We start from the raw sequence: 24,929 nt of genomic DNA on the forward strand, positions 1-24,929 counted from the left end.
ATGTCAATGTATCTTTCAATGATCAAAGCCAGCACAGACCTTAAATCCACTCATCCCTTTTTTTTTCAGGATATAATGTCACTGGTTGCCTGTGGTAAAGATGACCTAGTATGCCCCCTTGCCCTATTTATAATTCTCCTAAAAACATCTCAAGGACTATACTGGAAGGGCAGCAAAAGAAAATAAGTGGATGAGAACTTAATAATCCAGGTTTTCTGCTGCTGGCCATAAACTGTGAAGCAATACCTGGGGGTACACATGGTATTTTTCTCAGTTCCACTCCAGGCTACACTCCACACAACTTTCAGATGGTACTCTAAACAGGGCTAGGTCTTCGTCAGTCCTCACTGACCTGCCCCTGGGAGTTTCTGCTTTCACTGCCTTCAGGTTCAGTCTCTCTCTCCTGGTTACAAAGTCTGAAAAGCCGCAAGGAGGGAAAACAAGGACCCAGTGGATTTGGAAACCTCATTCTGGCCTGGTGGCTGTGCTGTCCATCTGGTCTTCTTTGTATTGGACGGCAAGATGGTTTTACAGTTTGCTTGCACTGTGAATCTAACAATAGTAGTTATAGCTTGGCTACAGATGCGTGTGTCAACACTTTGATGAAACACCCATAGTGACAGATCATTCGGATTTACAGCCCAGGCCATGCAAGAGGGTTACCAAGCAAGTTTATCCCATAGCAGGAATAAAACTGTGTTCATTTAGTCAGTCATCCCAGTCATCCCACAAGGACAGACTCTGCATAGCTGGTTTGTAGGGCTGCCATTTATCAGAGAACCTTCCACAGAGAGCAGGGGTAGAAAGGCAGAGTGCGGCACTACTACCACAGCCCCTACTGTGCCATTATAGCTACCAGTGCAGCTGCACATGGTGCTGGAAAAGAGCAGCTGGAGCTCTGAGAGCTGTTTATGCTCCATGTTACTAAAGCTGAAGTTAGTTCACAAACGCTGGCAGTGGTTCTGTAACAATTTCCCAGTGTAGAAGGAGACCCAAGGGACCAGTCAACACAAAGCCAGAACTCTTAATTTAGAAGTCATGCGATTTAAAATAACCAATCACAGAATTTAGTCACCTATAACTTGTTACTTTGCAACCCATTTCATTACAACTGCAGTCATAAATGATTTTGGAAGGAATTTTACCACCAAAAGCTGTTCTTATGCTTACATGCAGCAGTAGTTTGGGGTTTTTTTGTTTTGAGATTTCTAGTGGTTCTTAAAAGCACAGCTCCCAGTCAATTAGATTACACAAATTAAACCATTACAATTTAAATGGTGGGCACATTTTGTTTCATTTCTTATTTAAAGTCACTACTCCCAAAACCTCACCTCACACTCATGGTTTAGATGCAAGAATCCACTAATGAAAGTATTTAGCTCAAATAAGGACATTTTTTTTAAAAAGTGCTATGCAATGAGACCTAGTCTTCTCCTAAATTCTGAGCAGATGAACGGATAAATAAAGCTCAAGGCGTAAATTTCAAGTAAACTGCAGGCTGTGCACACATAAATTGTGAGAAGTAAGCAGGCTCTACACTGAAAGACAAGAACTTTAGGGCAGGACAGAAGAGTTCCTTGGTTCCTCTTTTGGGGCAGCGAGTCCTCCATCACAAAGGACTGAAGAATGCTATACTGGTCCTAAGAGTAGCAGCATACATTCAGAGCTCCTTAAAACTGGGACAGCTTGCCACCAGTTAGCTTGCCCATACTCTCCTACAACTGTACTGATTGAAGATCATTAGAACAGTACAAGCAATGTAAGTTAATGACTTTTTGGGGACTCTTCATTATACAGGGTGTTTGACAAAGACGGACCCAGTTGGATTCAGTCTTTGATTTCAAACGCGGTCAATCTTTTTGAAACGCCCTGTACGAGGTGAAACACTGTTGAGCTTCTGTGTACCTCAGACCGAACCACTGGATATGTGGCTGTTGCCAGATGATAAATCTAACTAAAAATGAGAAAAAATGGAATGTTAATTTGACTTGCTTTCAACAGATAGAGCATCTATCCTTTGTACATAGTTTTTTTTTTTTGTGGAGACTGTAAATACATACTTACAAAAGCATGAAGTTATCACCTTAGAGATTAACTTAAATTTGTAACACTTTTTTTTTTTTTTTTTTAGGTTAATGCGTCCACAGGCCCGTTAAATCGGCTGTAACCCTCTCCGTGATTTCCGAATGGCCCGGAAAGCTTTCATGCGGTTTCTGCACACCGGGTCAACGCCGCGATGTCGTGTCCGCTGTCGCACGTTACAGGTGGAGCACACCAGGCGCCGCGGGCCAGCTCCTGCCACCCGCCCGGCGCCGCTCCGCGCAGACAGGCCGGGCGGGGGAGCCCGTCCCGCCCCGCCCCGGGGGGAGGCAGCGCCGCGGCTGGGCCGGCCCGCCGGCCCCTCAGGGGCTGCGCCAGCCGGGCTGCCGGCGGCGCTCGGCCGGGGAAGGGCAGGCGGCGACATCCGCCGCAGCGTGTTCGCGAAGCCGCCCCGACATCCGAGAGCCCCGCGGCGCGACCCCGCTGAGCCGCCCCCCCCCGCCCCGCGCCCCGCCGGGGCCGAGGCCGCTGCCGGCTGGCGCCACGCAGCCAGACGCGACTTCTCTACCTGCGGTGGCGGCACCGCCTCGCTCCGCTCCGGCAGCCCCGCGCTCCCGCGGCAGCAACAGGAAGCACCCCGGGCCGGGGCGGCAGCAGGAGGCTCCCGGCGGCGGGCCGGGCCGCGTAGCTCCCGAGGGCGGCGGCGCTGCGGAAGCCGGCGGACGCCGCGCAGCGCAGGACTCCGCTACCCAGGGCGCCGTGTGCGGCGCGGGGCGGGCGGGAAGGGGGCGGGGCGCAGCGCGCGGCTTCCCGCCGCTCCCCTGCGCGGCGCTGAGCCGGGCGGAGGCCTCGGCGGGGTTAGTGGCCGCGCTGAACCTCAACCCGAAACGTGGTAGTTGCGAGGAGCCCGCTGGTTCAGGGTAGGGCAGGCCGTGCCATCGTCTCCTTCCTCTCGTCTTCGTAAACAAAGCCTGTAGCTGGGCGGGCAAGCGGGCCGTTGTTCAGGCACCGGGCCGCAGTGCCAGGCAGTACGTGTGCCACAACAAAACGTGTTCTGTCTGGCCAGGTTATGGCATAGACAAGCATTTACCAGATAGCCGTGAAGAAAACATTTGCCTTTGCTTGTGATGGTTGATGAGATGCCAATAAAAAAAAAAAACAAACCACCATTTGCTTCTACGTCTTTGTAGAGTCAGTGTGGTGACAAAGTGTAGATGTAATCCTGGCAAAAACAAATTGTGCCGCTCCTAGCATGAGAGGCAAAGCACCTTCTGTGGAGAGTGGTGTATCATAAGTCTCCTGACCTGCTCAGGGAGGTATGCACCATGTGCTGAGGAAAGGACAGATAAGCAGACTAGACAACAGGGACAATCAGCCAGCCAGTACATTTTAGAAATTCACTGTTTTTAATCCTAGGCCTTATGGTTTTTCTAGTCCTAGTTAAATCAACTTGGGAACATGTCCTTTTCATAGTTTAAACCCTGGTTAATGTCAAATTCTTGGGATATTTATAGCTCATGCTTGGGAAAACTGCTGAATTGCATGCAAGGAAGACAGCAGAGACAGCTTCCCCATGTGAAAGCAACATTACAAAACAAGATAGACACAAATCCCAGTCTGTACTGTCTGTTCAAGTGCAGCCCAAAACAGGTTGTGTGGCTAGCAGCAGGACAAGAAAACTGCTGTGTAATTGAATTTCAGACTCTGGGAGGAAATGAGGCAGCAGAGACTGACACTGCCTGTCATCCTGAAATTCAGTGGCATGCAAGCTCAGTCAGACCAAAACTCTTGCTTCTGTGTGACCTAGCAAATACACGATCATCTCTTGCCTCTGAGCCACTCTTAGGATCCAAGTGTACATCGTGGCTCTTGGAAGATCTTAACATTTTGATCGATGTGTCAAGAAGTCTGTCCCCCTGCTGCCACATGAATTTGAAATGCAATGCCAACAGCACGTGCTGGTGCTGTGAAAGTGAATTAAACTAAATCCCGCAAAAGCAGAGATGTGTGAAACACTGATTTTTTCACCATTGCAGGCTGTGAGTCTTAATCCTGCAAGCCTGTCCTCTGTGTCCTGTGCTATGAAATTCTTACATAGCTACAACTCTGGCAGATAGATGACCTGTATTCCATTGCATTCTTGGTCACCAACTACAGTCCTTCAGTTATGCCTAGGAAAAATGTTTTAGTCTAAGTACTGCAAGTGAACTAGGAGAAGTGTAGAGATTCCTCTTGCTCCCTCGTGAAAACTGCTGCCAATACCTGACTTCGCAAAAGGGTATTCAGTCACTGTCCTGCAGTATTTGTGTTGTGGCTTTCTGTTCTGATGACACATCACCTTCTGGGCAAATAGTGTCTCTTCCTACATGCCTGGGCAGTGTCTAGAAAAATTTGGGTCTAAATTCAAGACCTCTTGGTACATCTATGAGACAAAGAGAGTATTAAATCCAGATCTTTAAAAAATTTCCAGCTCACACAATGTTGAATATTCAGTACAATAAAAACAGAAGCCTTTTTGGCTGATGAAGGAGCCCACTCTGTTTTCTTCTTTAGGCAAAAAGTAAAATGGTGTGTAATGGACTTGGCAGAGTGGGTAAAATTTATCTTGCATGCCTCCTTACTAGCTCCAGATGCTGCTTTCAGGAACTTCTAAATTCCTTTATACACTTCCCACAGAGATGCTCCCACTCCAAGTGCTTCATCCTTGGACACCATGTATTTTAATGATTACTTACTGAAACGTAATAACCTGAAGCAGCTGCCTTTGCTACCTGCAGTGAGCACAGTCTCATATCTATCATTTAGTGGCACAGTTTTAAGCTCACTATGAGACAGAGATGTTGTTCTTAGGTTTCTTAGTGGCTTTGCATCCCAAGTCAAGCACAACCTGTGTCCTGTCCTAATGTTCCTGAAAAATGAGCAGCTATAAAGGGTAGGGCTTAATTTACAATGAGTAAGGTGAAATAACCAGAGCATTAGTTCAGAGGCCAGCCTCCATCTGCTGCAGAAACTTGCCTTATTGTTACCCAAAGCCCCTCTAGACATTCAGCTGTTCACTGCAAAATTACTTTTGTGATGTAGCTTCTCTGCAACGGAAGATATTCAAAGTTCTCAGACAAGCACACAGTTTTTCAAATAGTTTTTCTGAAGAGGAAAATCTGTTGAACATGGTGGAGTAGGTTAACAAGTATTTACCACATTTATGGAACAATATATACTTCCTTCACTATTTTCAGAATAAGCCTTGCTGTATTATTCCATGGCATGAAAAGAAGTACATAGAGGAAAAACACTCCGCCAACAGCTCAGAAATGCAAGCAGAAGTGTCAGATTACTTGCCACAATTTTTAACAGATCTCTGTTTTTCTCCACTTCAACATAAAATACTCAACCCAGGAATTTAGGCCTCTTTCTTTTCTCTGTGAAGTCTGGTATAACAAAAAACTGTGGAAGGGGATGGCGAGGGGATGTTGTTAAGAAACATACAGCCTGTTTAACCTAATTAAACTTTTTTTTTTTTTAAACTCTAGCAAAGGGCTGTGTTCTGTTAGCTGTTATGCTAATGTTTGACAATTGTTTGCAATAAAATGATTGGTGCCTTAGTTGCAGTTCTGCCAAACAGTAGATTTAATTTTTATTAGATGTAGATATTTGTACAAATTAAACAAAAAACCAAAAACCACCACAAAAAACAACAGTCTTACATGAAGAAGTTCAGGAACACTCAAATGCTCAGAGCACCGAGCAGGACTATCACCAAAGCACTGAAGTGCCCAGATGCTGCAAACCTGCACTTTCCTGAGCTCCCTTTTTCTTCCACGTGCACCTTGGCTGCTCCGAGGCCGCCGCGGTTCCACACAGCAGCACCCGCCACAGCGAGACGGCCCGCCCCCGCCCTTCCGCACCCGCGGATCCAGCCCCCAAACCCCGGCTGCAGCTGCAGCTGCAGCCACACCCTCCCCCACCCCTAACGGCCCCAACCGCCGCACGGCCCAACGTCAGCCGCCGGCACGCGCGCGCTGCCGGCGAGCCGCGCTCCCATTGGCTGGCGGGCGAGGCACGTGGGCAGCGGCTGCACGTGGTGCCGTTATTAGGGGCGGGTGCCATCTTCTTTCCATGTGGGGTTTCGGTGGACGCGGGGAGAAGGTAGGAGGTGGGGGCTGAGCGCTGGTTTTGTGGGAGGCCCCATATCTCCTCGCACCTGACAGGATGGTGGTGATGAGGACAGTGAGTGCTGGGGCGGGCAGGCTCAGTAGTGTTCCCTACACAAGAGCCGTGGGGTCTGCCGGTGGGGACAGGGAGGGTGTTGCAGCTCATGTGTTTTGTCTCCTGCAAGCAGATATGGCAGGGCAGAGCATGAATGAAGAGGACTGGAATGCAGAGATGGGGGATGAGGCATCACCCATTCTACCACCCCTTGAGCAGGTATGGGGTTGCAGCTGTTGGGCCGCTGCAGCATGTTTACTTCTCTTACCTTTCTTTCCTCCCAGCCCTGGCCCTACTGCCTGGGTAGCTAGTGTGCTGTGGTTTGCTGTTCTTGTGATGCCTAAAGCACTTGGGGGAACTTGCCCTTGCATGTTGAAAAGAGTGTTTTCTTAAAAACCTGTAGCCCCTCAAAGTGTTGAGATGCCTTGCCTCCCTGGAGGCTCCCAAGGCACAGTCAGTGTAGCCAGTTAGTGTTGCTCTGCCAGCTGCTTAATGCTGCCTGTTAACATTGGGTTGTGAGAGGATGTGTACTTATTGAAAAAATGTGGCATAAAAGTGGCACATACCAGTAAGTCATTAATTGTGATAAATGGACTAAGAATTGAGTATCTGGGTGGATAGGCTAGTGGACCAGCAGAGGCTGGATGGCAAGTAGCAAGAACTGACATTGGATAGAAACTTGTAGTTGCAGATCAGTTGTGATAAGGGGTATTCAAGGAAAGTTTTGTAACTACTAAAAGGGATAGTTCCTGTTGCCTACCCTTTTTCACTTCCAGTACTTTCCCATTCCCTTATTAATATCAGATCTAGTGTTTCTGAAGTTGTAAGACAAACTGAGAACAGATTGCTGGTTTTTGGGTTTGAGTAGGCTGCAATTTTTTACAGAAATCAGATTGGTTTGATGGTCTTATTAGTGTCTATTGAATAGTGAAAGGGCAGTCGTAGAAGTACATTATTGGGGGCTAACGAACTTTTCGTGGTAGTTCTTGTTTGTGGGTTAGATGTGAGCTGTAACTTCTCTCTCTGTGCTGTTGATGCCCTTTTAGCTATTTTGTTTGCTGTCTGTTTTCTGCTAGCAGTCACTGAATTGCCATTTTGTTTTAACCACAGCAACAAAGAGAACATGGGTGACTCTTACAGCTGATCTCCATTGTTCAGTTAATATAGCACTTCATGTTGTTCACAAGCCGTATGGTCTTGAATGCATGACTACTGTAGGAAGGATGAGGAATGCATCTGTTTGAGGATTGTAGATAGGACTTCGACTATAATTTACAGTGTGTTATTGCAAATATGATAGGCCGCTGTAGGAGTTCACTGTTACTGAAAGGAGCAGGTTTTCTTCACACCAGCCCTTTTCTTGCTGCTGTTTTATTCAGGTACCAGTACTTGTATACTTTTAAGAGATCTTTTAATTTTCTAATCTGGAGACTACTCTTCAGTGATGGAGAACTGACTTTGATGTCCTTGACTACCAAAGTTGGTGAAGAGAAAATAAATGGAACCTTGTCTTTTCTTGATAGCAGTGAGTTGTCACCTGGACTCCTTTGTTTGGAAAACTGCAGTCTTATAAAATGGGCGTCTGACTTTTCAAGCAGGTTTAAATGTGTATAGAAGCCAAGTTAACTTCATTGTATCTATAGCTCTGTATGCGTGAGAGGGTCTCATCATGATGGTTGTCTTCTAAAATAAGTTAACATGGTCACTGTATTCTGTACAGGGATTCAGGCCTTTTGATGTGTATTTTGAAAGTTTTGAATACTCAGTTTTTTAGGGAAGAAAAGCAAAACAATTTGTGGATCCTGTATAGGTTTATGTAGCATCTTGTGTAGAAATCCTTCCTGTTCAGTTTTGCTTTTTTTTTACATAGCAGCAAAATGCTTTGGTGCAAAATGGAGGCAAAGATACAGGAGTGTAATGAGAGATAGCTAAAGAATAATGTTTTGTTGCTTCTAGTGTTTTGAGTGAATAGTGGTATCTGAAGAAACTGCAGAAAACTTGAGGAGAATCTGTAACAAATCTTTGATTGTTTGCGTTGGTCTTAATAAGTGTTTAAATTCGGCCTTGAGGAAGAGGTAGGAAGAGGAGAGGCAAATGACTTATCCAGATGGATATATATAAGACTAAAAGTAAGGTGGCCCAAAGAAGAAATTACAGCATATGCTTTCAGGGTTTTATCACTTTGGGTTTGATTTGCTGTAGTCATTGCTAACCACATTGAGGAGTGTAAAAGCTGTAGTAATATGTGCAAAGCACAGTCTTGAAGTAAAAGGCTTGGTTAGTTACGTGATGTTCCTCAATCAGCTGGTGTTTTGGCTTGCTAGTACATGTCTGGCTTGCATTAAACAGTTAAACATGGCCTTTGCTGGAAATAAAGTTTACCATAAGAATAAAATATGAAAGTACTGTTCTGGATTGTTTTCAAATGGAGTATCTGAATCTTTGAATAAATGAACAGGGACTTCATGTTTCAGGTAGTTCTTTTTAAGCTGTTCTGTAGCATGCTCTAGTAAAATCCTAGAAATGCAGTTATGAAACTGATGAAAACAGGTTTTTGTTAACAATATGAAGAGACTGAAAGAGGAAAAGAAATGTACTTGAAAAGGTTATGATATTGTTTTGAATGATATGTTTCTTATATTCGAGGTGTAAAATCTTTGTTGGCCTGGTGGCCTCGATAAATCAGTGACAAAAGGCTAGGTAGACTTCACTCTATATGTCGGCTGTGTATAATGTGGTTTTGGTGACATTCGGATGCAAACAGTATGCTCTTTAGGATACTGAAGTGTAATTAAATTGAAGTGAACAGAAGAGTCTGAGAGACTGCATTTCAGAAGGTGCAGAAGGCAACTTGTTTCAAGTGCAAGACTGCTTTTGTGTTTATGTGCTTCGCTTGGCCTGGGCTTAACATGATGTTGTGCCTTTTTTCTTTTTGTAGTCCAGCTTATTTGGAAGACCAAACGGCCTCTCATCTGACTTCAGTCCAAGTGCAGGTTCCTTCGGTATGTGAAAGGCACTTTTGATTTTACTGACATCTGGGGCAGTTGATCCCTTGAACAGTTTAGAAGATTAAAGAAAGCCACAATATTTTAATGTGTTTCCCATGGAGTAAGCAACATCAGATTATATGGGTAACATGAGTAGACTTTCCTTTTGATCCTCAATGTTTCCTTTTTTACTGCAGTTAAGTGTTGAATACTTCTACTGAGAATCAATAGGTATTACCTCACAATCATTTCTAAAACAGGCTCTGCTAAACATGAACAGTATTGAAAATAAATAAGGTTATATGTAATGCGGAGCAGTTCTATCAAGGTCCTTTCTGACAGTTGTGTTGAAAATACGAAAAGGTCAGATGAAGTTGTTGAGCAGAATCTTAGATCCATTTAAAAAAACCTAGCAAAACTGCAAGACAAAACCATCGATGTTTGGTATCAAGTTTCTGTAAAGCACTCTTGATTTAATGAAAATGGTGCCTTTATAAACTTGAACAGAAGTTTTAAATACAGAAGTTAGAAGAAGTTTAGATAAGAAGGTTTAAATATGAGAAGCTGAGGTTGTGGCTGAAAGTAGTCTGCCCTAGGCTTTATTTGTTTAACTCTATAGTAGTCAGATCAGGAAACAGGTTTTGCTTAGAACTGACAGTCTGTGGGATAAGGCAGGTGGGGTGTTCACATTGTAGTCTCCGAACTTTGGAATGACCTTTAAGACTGCTTAATACTTCAACTTAAGAGAAATCCAATTTGAGGTAAAATTTTTGAGCTTATTTAGTTGGTGGAACTGTGGAACTGTGAATTTTATTTTTAAAAATTGTGGTTAGCACAAATTATGTTGATACAAGAGAATTGTAGAACAGCTCAGGTTGGAAGTGATCTTGAAAGATGATCTGGTCCAACCTTTCGTGGTAAAGGAAACCTAGATGAGATTATCTAGCACCCTGTCCAATCCCATTTTGAAAATCTCCAGTGATGGGGACTCTGTCATGTCTCTGGGGAGGCTGTTCCAGTGAATGATGGTTCTCACTGTAAAACATGTCTCCTATGAGGATGAAACCTCTGCCAGTGCAGCTTGTACCTCTTGCTTTTGGAAAGCCTCTGTCTCTCTTTTTTTTTTTTTTGTAGCCACCCTTCAAGCACTGAAATACTGTGATGTCTTCCCTGAGACTTCTCTAGGGGGAAAGGATCAATCTCCACCAGTCTTTCCTCATTGGACTGGCTCTCCATAAGTTTCTGAGCAGTTAGAACATGATAGTATGTTTATTGCTAGTGTATCTCTCAACAAATAGGAAAGGCAGTGCTTGTGAAGAGAGCTTGAATTGCAAGTTAGTTGGAAGTGAGTTTTGGACCTTCATTGTTTTGTTTTTCCAACTCTTTCCTTCTGACTAGCTGTCAACTCTGCCTGCTGACTTTTCCATTACATATTGCAGAAATGCCTAAGTATTCTCTAGTTTATGCTTCTTGTACTGAAATCTTAGCAGGGAAGGCTTTTGCTGCTGAGGGTCTTGCTTTCATTGCCATCATTACCCATTTATTCCTTTCCTGAGCTAGGCATATTGTGCCATTTTAGATCAACATGAGCAATTTGAAAGGGTCTGTTCTGGTTTAACACAGTCTTTCTGGTTCATTTTAGTTGAGAGAGAACTCTACCAATGTTTTGAAGCATGGTTAATAATAATGAAACCGCGTACTTATGCTAGGTACAAGCAAACCTTATTTGCTGTTTAAATAAGGACTTAAAGAACTAAAGCTGTTTGGGAAGTCCAGAAGTGAGGCTTTCAGGTGGTAAGATTATGTATCTTGTGTTGAACTTGTTTAAAATGATGCATCAGTATTAGGGATTCTTTCCTTACAACATGATAGGAAAAGGTGTCTTTTAAAATTTTTTTCGGAAAAGACTGCATGGGCTTTTTTTTTTCTCTTGCAAAACTTCTAAATTATCAACAGATTGTGCTGCACCTGATTTAAATTAAGCTCTCATGAGCTGCTCTCTTGTATGCATTGCAGGAGTCTTTTCTCTATCTTTGTGGTCCTTTGCTAGACTCACTCCAATACGTTAGTGTCTGTTAGCCCCAGTGTGTATTGGTGCCTGGAGTTATTCCTCCCCAGCTGCAGGTTTTTGTATTTTTCATTCCTGAACTTCAAGGTTCTTGCTTACCTGTGTCTCTAGTATGTTTTGAGTTTCCTCTGAGTGAAACACAGCCCTATGTTATGTCTCAGTTTTGTATGTCTGCAAACTTGGAGACAGTGCTTTGGGTCATGATGGGACAAATGCCCCCTGTATTTGGTGCTGATGAGATCCCACCTCGAATCTCCTGTTCAGTTTTGGGGCCCTCACTACAAGAAAGACCTTGAGGTGCTGGAGCGAGTTCAGAGAAGGGTGACAAAGCTGGTGAGGGGCCTGGAGCACAAGTCCGATGAGGAGCGGTTGAGGGAACTGGGGCTGTTTAGCCTGGAGAAAAGGAGGCTGAGGGGGAGACCTTACCGCTGTCTACAACTACCTGAAAGGAGGTTGTAGCGTGGAGGGTGTTGGTCTCTTCTCCCAAGTAGCAATAGATAGGACAAGAGGAGATGGCCTCAAGTTGTGCCAGGGGAGGTTTAGATTGGATATTAGGAAAAAGTTTTTTACAGGAAGGGTTGTGAAGCATTGGGACAGGCTGCCCAGGGAAGTGGTAGAGTCACCATCCCTGGGGGTGTTTAGAAGACACACAGATCAGATTCTTACGGACACAGGTTACTGCTAGTATTAGGTTAATGGTTGGACTCTGACCTTGAGGATGTCTTCCAAACAAAATGATTCTATGAGTGAAGATGATAAACAGTGTTGGCCCCTGTCAGTCACTGGGGTTCTCTGGTAGTGATTGGCCTCTAGTTTGTGCTGCTGAGCACAACTCTTGAAGCCCAGTGTTTCTCAGTCTTCCTCGCTGTCCAATTGTGTAGGCTTGCTTCATTGGTTTGTATGTGATGATGTTATGGGAGACAGTGTAAAAAGCCTTATGTTCTTGTTTTTCTTCTCCAGGTGCTGTTGAAAGACCTAACAGAAGTGAGCATATGCAGGACCATTTTGGAGGATATTCTAGGGGTAGAGGTAGGATTGCATGATTAAAATTTGTAGTTTTGGGGTGATTAAGCCTTCCTTTTGGACAAAACATTTTGAATGGAGGACCTTGCAACTGTAGTCTGAGTAGGCTGTGGAAACGCAAATTCTACTGTATTGGTAGCAGGACTGTTGTCAAGTGGTGCTACTGCTTATGGAAAACAGTAGTTACACTTGTCCTTAGCTTTGTAATTTTAATTAATTTTTTTTGTCTTGTAAAAGGACACCTTTGATGTGGTGGTTTTTTGTTGAGTGGGAGGTAGACTACAGACCTGAGGTCCCTTTCAAATAGGATGGTTCTGTAACTTTACTTTTGAGTTTGAGGGGGGAAAAATACCCCAACAACCAAAAAACACCCTGAAGCAACAGCAAAAAACCCCCACCTAACCCATTCAAACCCAAAAGCCTATCCTGAACTCAGAGATAGTTTTGAATGTTGATTCTTTTTTCTAATTATGGTTACTGTTGGAAGTCTGAACAGACAGTGTCAACCAGTGAGTACGTTTGGTAGGGGGAGAAATTTTGGAAATGGAGTTAACTTTCTGGATTGCCTTTGATTCTGGTGGCTAGTTGTATTTGATACATTACATTTTTCCTCTTCAGGTACTTGGTTTTGTTGTATCAGAGCCAAATGAGTATTTATAACTTTGATGGCAATACTAATCCTTATTTCCTTGTAATGTAGGCATTGAGTATCACCCCTTAGCTTTGACTGCACAACATAAAATACTCGACCATATTTGCTAAAAGGCGGGACTCTACGTTTAAAATCTGTTTTGCTTACTTCTTGTTTTGATTCTCTTCTCCCTGGAGAGGGTTTTCTCTGATAATTTCATCGAGTCATAATGTAGTATAAAAGCAACTGAATATTAGTATTCACATATATGCCATGAGAAGGAGTATACCAGTGCTTTTCCGTGGAAAACCTGAAAGTTTGTTTTCTTTGGTATCCATAAAGCAGTATTTAATCCTTGTCCTCTTCCTGCTTATAATAGCAAATGCAACTGTTGTATGAAATGCACACTGAAGAGGTATGTAATTAGCACTTTAGCACTGCTGTGCATGGTTCTTCCAGGTACTATTGGAAGCATATAGGGCAGTAGAAGCTACTATCACATAGCATCTGTCTAGGTAGTTCTGTGGCTGTAAGTGGGCCTGGTTATGAACCAAGGAAGATGGAAGCTCTAGTCATGATTTGGGTGTGTTGAGCAAAGGTTCTGACCTGCAGAACAGCTGTGGATTCGCTCAAAGATCTTATGTTATTTCTTTAAAAAATTCTAAACCATTTTGTTATCTCTTGGATGGATGCCTGTTATATTAAGAGGAATGCTAGACTTGTTTGACTGAGCAGGCAGCAACACTTATTATGGGACCATGAACAGTTCTGCTGTAGACTCTGGCAATTGCAAAGTAAGTCACAAGCTGTATTTAAGGTCTGTAGTATTTAAGAATACTTACATCTAGACTGTCTTTTGTGTGTGAGCCTTTAAGATGTGATTTATTTTTTTAATTTGAAAAAGCTCAAATGACACAAATTGGTTTGCACCAGGCATTGGTGGAGAAGGAGCTACAGATGCTGTGGTAGGAGAACTTCCTGGTCTCACTTAGCAGAAGTTTCGCTTTGATAGAACAGGTGTTCAGTTGATCAATAAAGACTAAGGAGTAAATGACAATATAACTCAACTGCTTGGATCTGACACAACACCGAAAACTGTCCAATCCAAAATGAGAAATACCTTGTTTATGCATGTGGCTGTTTACTTCCTCACCCTCCCCAACAGGAGAGTAATTGTGGAAAGGGTTCAGAAATAAAAATTCACTAAATACTTGGCACTGCCTGTGCCAAGCAACTGAATAAGCAGTTCTGAGTAACAAAAAATAGAAATTGTTAGATCTGAAAGGCAGGTTTTCAAATCCTTGCAGCACAGGAAGCAGCAATTGCAATACTACCTCACTCTACAGTACTGATCATGAAAACTGAGAAGGTATAAATGCTGTCAGTTATTCCGGGACCGAACCAGAGGACTCAACTGGCCTGTATCATAACCAAGGAGTTAAAAGTTAGTAGCTCATGTAGCATATATGCATGTAAAGTAAAATACTTCAAGACTTAATGTTTGAATTACATCTTGCAAAAGCAATACTACTGGAGAGCAGTAGACTCTTCTCCTTGTCATACTTTTTGGCAAAATATTTTTTTTCATTTTTGCGTATGTTCAGGCAGCATGTTTTATTGTACTTTTAATCTGACTTCATAAAATAAGGACTGAAAAGAATAATTGCTATATAAAAGGTACCATATCTGCACATGCATAATTGAGAAAACTAAGTTGTGTGCTATGCTGTACTGCAGGCTTTCAAGAAAGGAACGTTAAGGATTCTAATATGCAAAATAGAGGTTTTAAAGGATTTCCTGGTGGCTTTGGAGGAGGTGTGGGTAAGTGGTGTGTTTTGATGTTTTAATTTTTTTGTTGGGTGTGTGGATTTTTTAATTTTTTGACAGTTTGTGTGGTAACAACATACTTTTGGTCATTCTTCTGGGTTTGGTTGCTCCATGAGAACTAGGAATTTAAAGGTGAAAGATATGAAATACCTTCTGTTCTTCAGCTGTATTATGAAACATGAACTGTGTCTTTGAAAAATAATATTCCTGGGAATAATAGAGCATAGGTTGCTGTTATAAATAATCCATTGGGGGTGAGCATTGCAGAGTTTTTAAAGTAAATAACGTTAGCTTCAAGCATCGTATTTCATTATAGAAATTTTGGACACAATATCCACTACGCTGTGTATAACTTACAGGTATGAAAGATGAGCGTTCTCTTCATTTTTTGAAATGTTTAGGCAAATCACTTAGTTTTATTGTACTTTTTATCTGACTTCGTTAAACAAGGGCTGCAAAGAATAATTGACAAATAAAGACATTTGCTCTGTACATGCAGAATTGGGGAGGCCAATTTGTTGTGTGCTATGTTGTACTGCAGGCTTTCGAGAAAGCAATGTAGAGGATTCTAATACACAAAATAGAGGTTTTAAAGGATTTCCTGGTGGCTTTGGGCGAAGTGAGGGTAAGTGTTTTGTTTTTGTTGAGGTTGGGGATTTTTTTTGACTGATTTGTAGTGGTAACAACATACTTTTGGTCATCCTTCTGGGTTTGGTTGCTCCCTGAGAACTAGAGGTGTAAAGGTGAAAGCTGTGAAATAGCTTCTGTTCTTCAGCTGTATTATGAAACATGAACTGTGTCTTTGAAAAATAGTATCCCTGGGAATAACAGAGCATAGGTTGCCATTATATAGAATCTATTGGGGCTGTTGCATTGTAGAGTTTTTAGAATAAATGGCATTAGCTTTAAGTGTAGTATTTCATTATAGAAATATTAGACATGATATCCGCTATGCTGTGTCTAACTTACAGGTATGAAAGATGAGCATTCTCTTTATTTTTTGAAATGTTTAGGCAAATCACTTAGTTTTATTGTGCTTTTTATCGGACTTCATAAAGCAAGGACTGCAAAGAATAATTGCCAAATAAAGACCTTTGATCTGCAGATGTGTAACGGGGCAAACTAAGTTGTGTACTTTGTACTGCAGGTTTTCAAGAAAGGAATGTAGAGGATTCTAGTACACAAAATAGAGGTTATAGAGGATTTCCTGGTGGCTTTGGACGAAGTGAGAGTAAGTGGTGTCGTGATTTGGTGTGTTGTGGTTTTTTGTTTTTTGGGTTTTTTTGTGGTTTTTGTTGTTGTTTGTGGGTTTGTGGTTTGTTTGTGGTTTTTTTGTTTGTGTTTTTTTAATATTGAATGGTTTGTGTGGTAACAACATACTTTTGGTCATTGCTTCTGGGATTGGTTGCTCCATGAGGACTGGAAGTGTAAAGGTGAAAGCTATGAAATAGCTTCTGTTCTTCAGCTGGATCATGGAACATGAACTGTGTCTTTGAAAAATAGTATCCCTGGGAATAACAGAGCATAGGTTGGTGTTATAAAGAATCTGTTGAGGCTGTTGCATTGTAGAGTTTTTAGAGTAAATAGCGTTAGCTTCAAGCATAGTATTTAATTATAAAAGTATTAGACATGATATCCACTATGCTGTGTCTAACTTACAGGTATGAAAGATGAGCATTCTCTTTATTTTTTGAAATGTTTAGGCAAATCACTTAGTTTTATTGTGCTTTTTATCGGACATCATTAAACAAGGGCTGCAAAGAATAATTGGCAGATAAAGGCACTTGATTTGCACACACAGAATTGGGCAAACTAAGTTGTTTTGTGCTGTGTTTTAATGCAGGTTTTCAAGAAAGGAATGTAGAAGATTCTAGAACAGAAAACACAAGTTCTAGACGGTTTCCTGGTGGCTTTGGGCGAAGTGAGGGTAAGTTGTTGGATTTTTTTTTTTGAATTGTTGACTGGTTTGTCTGGTAACTGCAACTTTTGACCATTCTCTCTGGGTTTGGTTGCTCGGTGAGAACTAGAAGTGTACACGTGAAAGCTATGAAAGAGCTTCTGTTCTTCAGCTGGATCATGGAACATGAACTATGTCTTTGAAAAATAGTATCCCTGAGAATAATAGAGCATAGGCTGCCATTATATAGAATCTGTTGGGGCTGTAACGCTGAGTTTTTGGAGTAAATAGCATTAGCTCTAAGCATATATTTCATTGTACAAATTTTAGACACTATATCCACCATGCTGTTTGTAACTTACAGGTATGAAAGATGAGCAAAGAGGCAGACCTCAGTCTGGCATTTCTGTTGGCTCTAGAGGAAGAGGAGCATTTGGAGGTCATGCAGGTGAGGCTTTTTAGTAGGTGGTTGAACCTTTCAGATTTGTCATTGCTGATTTGTGGCAATGCAGCACCTTCTTAACTTTGCTAAATGTCACTGTGATTGTTCTTCCTGTCTGGCATAAGAAGCTACTGCAAGTGTTAGATTGCTTGTTTGCATGCCCACACAAGACATGTTTGGCACTTGAATAAATTTTAGTAATTGGATTTTCGAAGTTGTCGTCCATAAGTTGTTCCTTTGTCCTGCTGCTACTGGATCATTTAATGCACAGTGAAGCAGAGTTGCTAGACCCAAAATTCAAAGCAAGGCTTTAAGAACTTGCTCAGTTTTGAAATAGTCACTCTAGACTTTTCCACACCCCCTATAAAGGGAAGTGTTGTTTTATGTTTGTAGCTCTGAGAGGCCAGGTCTTCCTGATGACTTTATGCTGATACTGGTTTTTGCTGTATTTGTCGTCGTGGTCCTATATTCCTTCGCCACTGATGCTACTGTAACTTGTAACTTACGTTTTGTGGTACCTAGAGCATAGTGATCTCTCACAAAAGTCCCATGATTGAAATCAGAAATACCATTTAAGTAGTGTAATGGGTGGTGGATGGCTGATATTCTCCATGTAGGAACATTTTGTGTGATACCCGTAAAAGAACTTTTCACTGTAGAAAAGACACAATGATTAGTATGTGCTTTAAGAAGCAATCCTTAATATCTGAAGAACAGTTAATTTGCCTCTATTTGACTTGGTTCAATTTTTTTCAGATTTTTAGTTCAAATAATGACTTCAGCATTTATAGAGTGGACATGCTGATACTTACAGTGGACATAACTGCATCCTTGATGCAGTTATTCAGTACTTTTTCATGACCATTGTATAAAGCGTTAGCATGAAAAGACTGTTATGAATATTGGTAGGTAACAGTTCCACTAGTCTGTACAAAGTTTCATGTGATAACATAATTCTTCATAAAGAGTAGTTTATTGCTTGGGAGGTATGTCCTTTTATAGTAAGAGAATGTATGGATCTAGCAAAGGAGCAGAGCAGGTACTGCTAGGCTGTTGTGCTGTCTCCATCTCTGAATAGCAGTCACATCACTCTAGTAGTGTCTGTAGAGGTAATGAAGAGGTAAGGCTGTGGTGACTTTTCTTAAAACAGTTGTGCTTTTTGCAATTAGAGATACTATGTAAGCATTTTATATCTTCTCTTGGAAAAATAAGTATTTAAAGGTGATCAAACATCCTGTATACTTGCTTGGATTCTCTGTTACCATCTTGATAAAGCTTTGGTTTTACAGAGTTGTTTAAGAGTATTGCTGCTGAATTGAGCCTTCCTGATGCAAGTCACAGTACTACCTCCCTCTTTGGAACTGGTACTTAATGTTTAGAGTTAATAATGCAATCTTGTTGAAAATGAGGAATCATGTAAATGTACTGCCTTGATGCTGTTCTTTTGTGCTTACACTGCTGCAGGGAGGAAGAATGCAGATGAGGGTGGGCAAAGGAGGCATTGCAGGGTCACTTCTGTGGTAGTGGTCTTAAAATTGTCAGTCTCGTGATAGGGTGCTATTGAATGGCTTGAGCTACACATTTGAGTAGAGAACATATTAACAGCTTTCATTGTCTTTCCTCTTCACTCAGTCTTGTGTCCGTTATCTACATTTCTAGCAGTCTGTCTTTTCCAGATGTGTCTTACATTAATGGATTTTTTTAACCTTACATAATCAGCAATGCAACTTCCTGCACAGAGGAGCTAGGGGCTACCAGTTAGACCTTTTCTTCTTTGTGTGTAGTAAGAGTAAGGACTTAAAAGGGATTCTGAAAATATTGCTGTTAATAGCTCACTCTTAATACAATTTTTACATATGTAAAACTCATGGTAGTTCCTCACTCTTAAGAAAAAAAATGACTTTGTTTCTCAAGTGGTAATGAAGGCAACAAATACAAAATATGTGGATGTCAAGGTGAAAAATTACATGGAGTGGATGTTATAAATGTGTGGCTGTTGAAATAACAGGGTAGTTTTCTCTTCTGATCTTAATACTCTTCTAACTCTTGAAAATTTACTGTGATGACACTGAAGTTTATGGCTATGGCTCTTAAGTTACTTAGAAGTTAGTTACATAGCATAAAACAAGCATCCTCTGATTTTTTATAAATGGTTCTTAAAACCAAGATGCTGTAACTGTAAGCAGATGTGAATTTCTTGTTACATTATTTTGTTTATCAGTTTGGGGGAAAAACTTCAGGAGTAACAAAACAAGGTTATAAAACTGACATTCCTGTGGCATGATAGTTTTTTTTCTCATGATTCATCTCAAGTGAATATACATAACTGTATCTGCCCTTGCAAAGCATATGGTGGATTTAGGAGAGATCATTTGTCTTGGTTCTATTTAAAGATATGACTTGCTTTACCTGGACATTTTGTGATGGTTATCTCATAATCTGGGTTGATTACATTCGATTTTATGATAGAGGACTTACTACAAGTCAAGTAAGGAAGAGATGTGGTTGTTAAGTCCCTCAGCAAGATGCTGGGTTTAATTCCTTTGTGTTGTGATTGTGAGGTCCTGCTAAGGTCAATATTCTGACATCATCTCTCTCTGCCCTTTAAAACACAAATATGGGGCCTTTATCTTCTGGCTTTCACTAATAACCTAAATATTCCCACTCATTCTACCAACCATATCAGGACCCACTGAGTTTTCCAAGTACCTCTAGGAATTTTTCATTAAGGTTTTTATTTAGTTGTTTTCTCAAATGAGCCCTTTTTTGCTAAAAGCAATTGACTTTGGAATGCTTTCTTTAACAGCTGCTTACAAAGAATGTGATGAAGAAATAGGTTCTGAAAAAGGTAAGTAGCTTCTGCACAAGTAACATGCCGGTTTTAATTTGCTTTTAACTCAAGTAACATTGTCTTACTTAAAGTTACTGGAAGTAATTGGGTAAAAAGCAAGGTAGTGATATGGGTAAATGCATAACCATCTCAAAACCATCCATGTAACACGAGTTGCTAAGCAAATACTGTTCAACTCAGTATGTTTAAACTTTGTTCATCTTTAAATTGCTGGGAAACACTGTGGATGTTCTCACATAAATAAAGACTAAGTTTTTGGAATGGACTGCTGTAGAATTCCTGTGCTGGTTGTTTTCATCTTTCTAATAATAAAGCTCATCTACTTGAGACGCAAGTGTTAGAGAACTTAACTGACAGCAGTGTAGGCATCTAAGTAATGATAGTCAGTAAAGCAAACCATGAAGGAACAGTAGATTCTCAGTTTCAGATGCTATAGCATCTGTGATGCTATTTCTGGAGAACAGGTTTGTGTTTTACTGAGTGCTGATTAGTAAATAAATGTCATGATTTGTATGTGCAGGAGATCAGGTTGAAGTGTGTGATGAATTATGGCTTTCTGAAAGTGTCAGGACAATCTGTTAGAATATTTACTTACCTGCACTGTTTTTTGCAAGTGACTTTAGCTTTGTTTTGTCTTTCTCTTACTCTTGAAGTGCAAAAAGACAAATAGTGACCTCCTGACTTATATAAATAATTTTCATTCCTGATTCTTCATCATTTGAGGTTCCTGTGAAATGGCTTCTACTGCTAAACTTTTAGTGAGCACCAAATAATTATATACCTCTGAGTTTGTTAGGTTGAAAAATACATTAAGGAGTACAGAACTATAAGTGTACTGCCATGAACAGATCAGTTTTACGCTCGTGTATTAATTAATCATGATAGAATAGGATAATTTATAGTGTAATGAGGGTTTTTTGTGGTAGAATTGTTTTTTTGCATGATAGAGCTTGATTCCATTTTTGTGAGTAGCTCATCAAAGTAACGTCCTTGAGCAAATGTGAGACAAGAAGGCTTTACAAAAGTCTGACTTAATTTTTGAGGTTCTAGGTCTAGTATTGTAAAACTAAGTTCTAATAGAACTCATTTATGAAATTTCTTGCCTTCCTAGAAAGTTGAGAAGTGTAAATGATATCCCACTGAACTCAATTTTAGTAGCTCCATACTCAAAATAGTTTTCTTTATACTGTTCATGAACTTGATTGGTTGTGTTCTTAAGGTCCGAAGGTGACTTATGTCCCACCTCCTCCACCTGAGGATGAGCAAGCCATCTTTGCACATTATCAGACCGGAATTAATTTTGACAAGTATGATGACAACGTTGTTGAAGTGTCAGGACTTGACCCTCCAGCACCAATACTGGTTAGTGGACTCATTATAGTATCTCATGGTTCATGTTGAGAGTGATTCTGCAAGGATGTATACTGAGTGTAATATTCACTGCTAATTAAAATATCAATAAAGATTTTGAATCTTGCAGATAATACCATGTAGGAAGGAAATTGCAGAAAAATATCAGTTGAGATCTTGAAAGAAATAGTTCTTTGGCAGCAGTTTCTGGGAAGGCTGGTAGAGTCATCTTCTTGAAGTCTGTTACTGGGGGCTTTTTAATCAATGTAAATTAACGCTTACTGGAAGAGTTTTCATTTAGACAGAGGTGTTCTTGAAGTAATTTTAGCCCTGTTTTCTGTGGCTGCTGTTAACTGTTTAGAAGTAATACATAACTTTGCTTCTACTCCATACCAGGTGGCTAATGTTTTTTTAAGCTCTTAGAAGAATGAGGATCAAGGGTGAAGGGGGTAGTAGCACCTATATTGAAAGAGAGGACGCAAAGGTTTTTTTCCCCGTTCATCTTCTGAAAGGTTTTCTCACTGAAGTTAATCTGATTTTTGTCATGTATGATACTTTCTAGTCCAGCATAGAGGTGTTGCTTTAGCTCTTCTTATTAGTTCCAGGATAGAGACTAAGTGTGTATCTTCTGTGTGAAATGAAAACTGGAGAGTTTCAGTTTGTTTTCCTAGCATACCATGATGTGAGTTTACCTGCTTGAATCCAGGTGTATGGCCTCTGAGCAGTTTTCTGTCAAAGCTAGTAAGACTAGCTGAAGGCCTTCACTGTCCTACAGACAACTTCATTTGCATGCCATGAGCAGGTTGAAGAAACCTTTGGGGCTGTTACCTGTAAGGACCCTGACAATCTAGATGACTGGTGAGACACCCCTCAAAGTCAATACTTTTTTAGTGTTTGAATGTCAGTATTCTATGGCAAGTGTCTCAGTCTTTAACCTTGTGTGGTTGTGTACTGTTAAAAATTTTCTTCTCTTACAGGCTTTTGAAGACGCTAACCTCTGTCAGACTTTAAACAAGAACATTGCTAAAGCTGGGTACTCTAAACTTACTCCAGTACAGAAGTACAGCATTCCTGTTATACTGGCAGGACGGGATTTAATGGCATGTGCCCATACAGGATCAGGAAAAACTGTGAGCATTTTGTGTAGTGTTCATGCTACTGGAAGTGCGTGACCTGGAACTTCTGGGTAGATGCCTTGGTCTTCCAAATTAAGATTATAATAGATGCTTCACAGCTTGTTGTCTAATGATATGACTTGCACTGTAACAGCAGGTGTATAGTGTCGTGATACACCAGGCCAGTCTTCAGGGCTACAGGTACAGATTCAGAAGTACAGGCAGTCATAGAAACTGCTGATGAGGAAAGAAATCTCTACAGTTGAAAGTCTCTTTCTGTGGGGTGTGGTTTTTGTGTGTGTGTGTTGGAATATGTGCATTGTTTCTTGCGGATTTTGTTGTGACGGTTTTTTGGATGTGTTTTTGGGGTTTTTTTTTTAACTTACGGCAGATTGTTACAGTGTGGTGTGCTAGTTTGTCGTCCTTGCTTTGCTCAAGTCTGATCTGCACTGTTTTAGTTTTGGGAGATTCAGTATTAATCTTGAAGCAGTGTTAACAGATAATATTGACAGCTGTCTCAGCTTGTTAAACTGTCTAATATATCCAAATCTAACCACTGACAGCTCTGTATGAGACTATTCGGACATTAAGTATAGCTTTTTGCTGTTCAGTATAGTGTGGAATTCTCACTTTGTTGTTATGTAGCTTATTAGTTACTTGTTTTGAAAAACCTTTTCTGTTTGTGGGGGGAGGGGGGGAAATGTCCAAAGATTATGCTATAAATATTCTGAATGCTTTTAGAACTGCTGTACAGATTCTGGTCTGGGGGTAACTAGTCTTACATGGAAGTGAGGGCACTGGTGCAGCTGTGTTGCAAACTGATCTGCTATTATAGTAGTCCAGAGAATGGTGATACGTGGTCATCCTTACAGATCTACTAATGATAATGTAAAGCTTGTAAGTAAATGTTAAAGAGGACGTTTGATCTTGGGTTACATAATTGTCAATGTACATCGATATGGTGTGTGGAACTGCCCGAAGAACCCAGGAATTAGTGCATGACTGTGTTCCTGCATTATTAGACTGGTAAAGTCCAGAGATTTTCATGTTTCTTGGAGAATGAAGCTTGGATGTTCTGTCATGCGTTTAGGTCATTCCTTTTGCAGTCTCATTTCCTTGAAGTTGGTAGTGTGCTGTATCATTTTAACTTCAAGATTGGCTCTCAGCTTTTACTGTTACTGATGAAAGCTTTAAGACTAAAAAACATAAATACCAATGCTTTTTTTTAGGCAGCTTTTCTTCTGCCAGTTGTGGCCCACATGATGAGAGATGGCATAACTGCCACTAGCTTTAAAGAGCAGCAAGAACCAGAATGTATCATTGTTGCCCCAACTAGAGAACTGATAAATCAGATCTTCCTAGAAGCAAGGAAATTTGTGTATGGGTAAGCTTTCACACTGTTGCCTGGTATTGATTATTACTTTGTCTGAACCGGCAGCACTTTATTTTTTCATTAATTCTTTCAAAAATTTTCTGTGCCAGTCAAATGACTACAAACACTGGAATTTACATGGTAATGCTGGCTAGCATGTTTCTTACTATATGGCTAGATATTTAAACTCCCAATCTTGCTGGTATTTTGGGTTGGGAGGGGAGAGACTTACTCTACCTTGAAGAGATAAGTACTTGTGTCACATCGTTTTTACTAATGAGAAAAATGAAATTTCTTAAGTGAAGTAACTTAAATTTAGCTTGTCTTATGTGATTTATACTTGCTTTTATTTCCATCTGGAGAAAAATAGAGGTCCGTGTTAGGGGTTTTTAGTTAACTTTCAGTCCTGGTTTCTAATAACTCCATACTTCCTAGTGCTTCTGGTTCTGGACAGAAACAAGCTCTTCTAGTTCTGCTTTTTCACAAAAGACCCCAAAAGGGCTAGGCTCATCATGTAGCCCTTGATGTTGCATGAGGGTACATTTGTACTAGTTTGCCAGTGGTCTTTCTGCTGTTAATTGATCGGTTTCACCAGTGCACAGGAGAAGAATTAAATCTGTTGGCTCTTAATGACTTGTTACTGTTAGAAGGTGGAATGGAGAACATCATCAATGCAAAATCTGGTCGGCTAAATTAGACTTGCCTTTGCTCATTTGAGCGAACTTATGCTTGGAGGCTGTATCTGCTTTTCGGAAGTGCCATGTTTGTATATCTACTTACTAAGCGTGTTACTAAGAATAGCTTCTTAATCTCTAAAACTGTTCTATCTATCTAGTGGCATTAATGATGCTATTTTAAATTATATACAGATTACTTAACAGTAAAATAGCTTTTGAATTTAGAAAGCTTCTATTATACCTGCCCTGTGGTAAAAGCAAGGTAACCTACATTTGAGGGGAAGTTAAACAATACCAGGGTATGAATCTGTTCCCTCTAAAGAGTTGCATGTATAATGCTTAGTTCAAATTCACAGTATTCTTAAACTCTTTGGTTTAGTTAAAAAATAGGAATGTGAAGTATGTATATTAATTGATAGCAGATAAATGTTAAAATATTATGA

The 24,929-nt window shown here is 40.8% G+C and overlaps 2 protein-coding genes across 2 annotated transcripts in view; one reads left to right on the forward strand and one right to left on the reverse strand.

Moving 5' to 3' along the window:
* Positions 1–2,780, reverse strand: part of SLC38A9 (solute carrier family 38 member 9) — a 48,355-nt gene extending 45,575 nt beyond the window's left edge. Inside the window, exon 1 of the mRNA XM_065656075.1 lies at positions 2,609–2,780. The gene's annotated coding sequence lies outside the window, so the exon portion shown is untranslated. The remainder of the gene's footprint in view (positions 1–2,608) is intronic.
* Positions 2,781–6,381: 3,601 nt separating this feature from the next.
* The window catches only part of DDX4 (DEAD-box helicase 4), a 28,183-nt gene continuing 9,635 nt past the window's right edge, over positions 6,382–24,929 (forward strand). Inside the window, exons 1-11 of the mRNA XM_065656318.1 lie at positions 6,382–6,465; positions 9,185–9,248; positions 12,262–12,330; positions 14,693–14,776; positions 15,930–16,013; positions 16,626–16,709; positions 17,044–17,127; positions 19,928–19,969; positions 21,192–21,334; positions 22,300–22,452; positions 23,667–23,821. Coding sequence (XP_065512390.1) covers positions 6,382–6,465; positions 9,185–9,248; positions 12,262–12,330; positions 14,693–14,776; positions 15,930–16,013; positions 16,626–16,709; positions 17,044–17,127; positions 19,928–19,969; positions 21,192–21,334; positions 22,300–22,452; positions 23,667–23,821 — 1,046 coding nt within the window. The remainder of the gene's footprint in view (positions 6,466–9,184; positions 9,249–12,261; positions 12,331–14,692; positions 14,777–15,929; positions 16,014–16,625; positions 16,710–17,043; positions 17,128–19,927; positions 19,970–21,191; positions 21,335–22,299; positions 22,453–23,666; positions 23,822–24,929) is intronic.

This window comes from Caloenas nicobarica, chromosome Z (assembly GCF_036013445.1).
Source record: "Caloenas nicobarica isolate bCalNic1 chromosome Z, bCalNic1.hap1, whole genome shotgun sequence".
Lineage (NCBI taxonomy): Eukaryota > Metazoa > Chordata > Aves > Columbiformes > Columbidae > Caloenas > Caloenas nicobarica.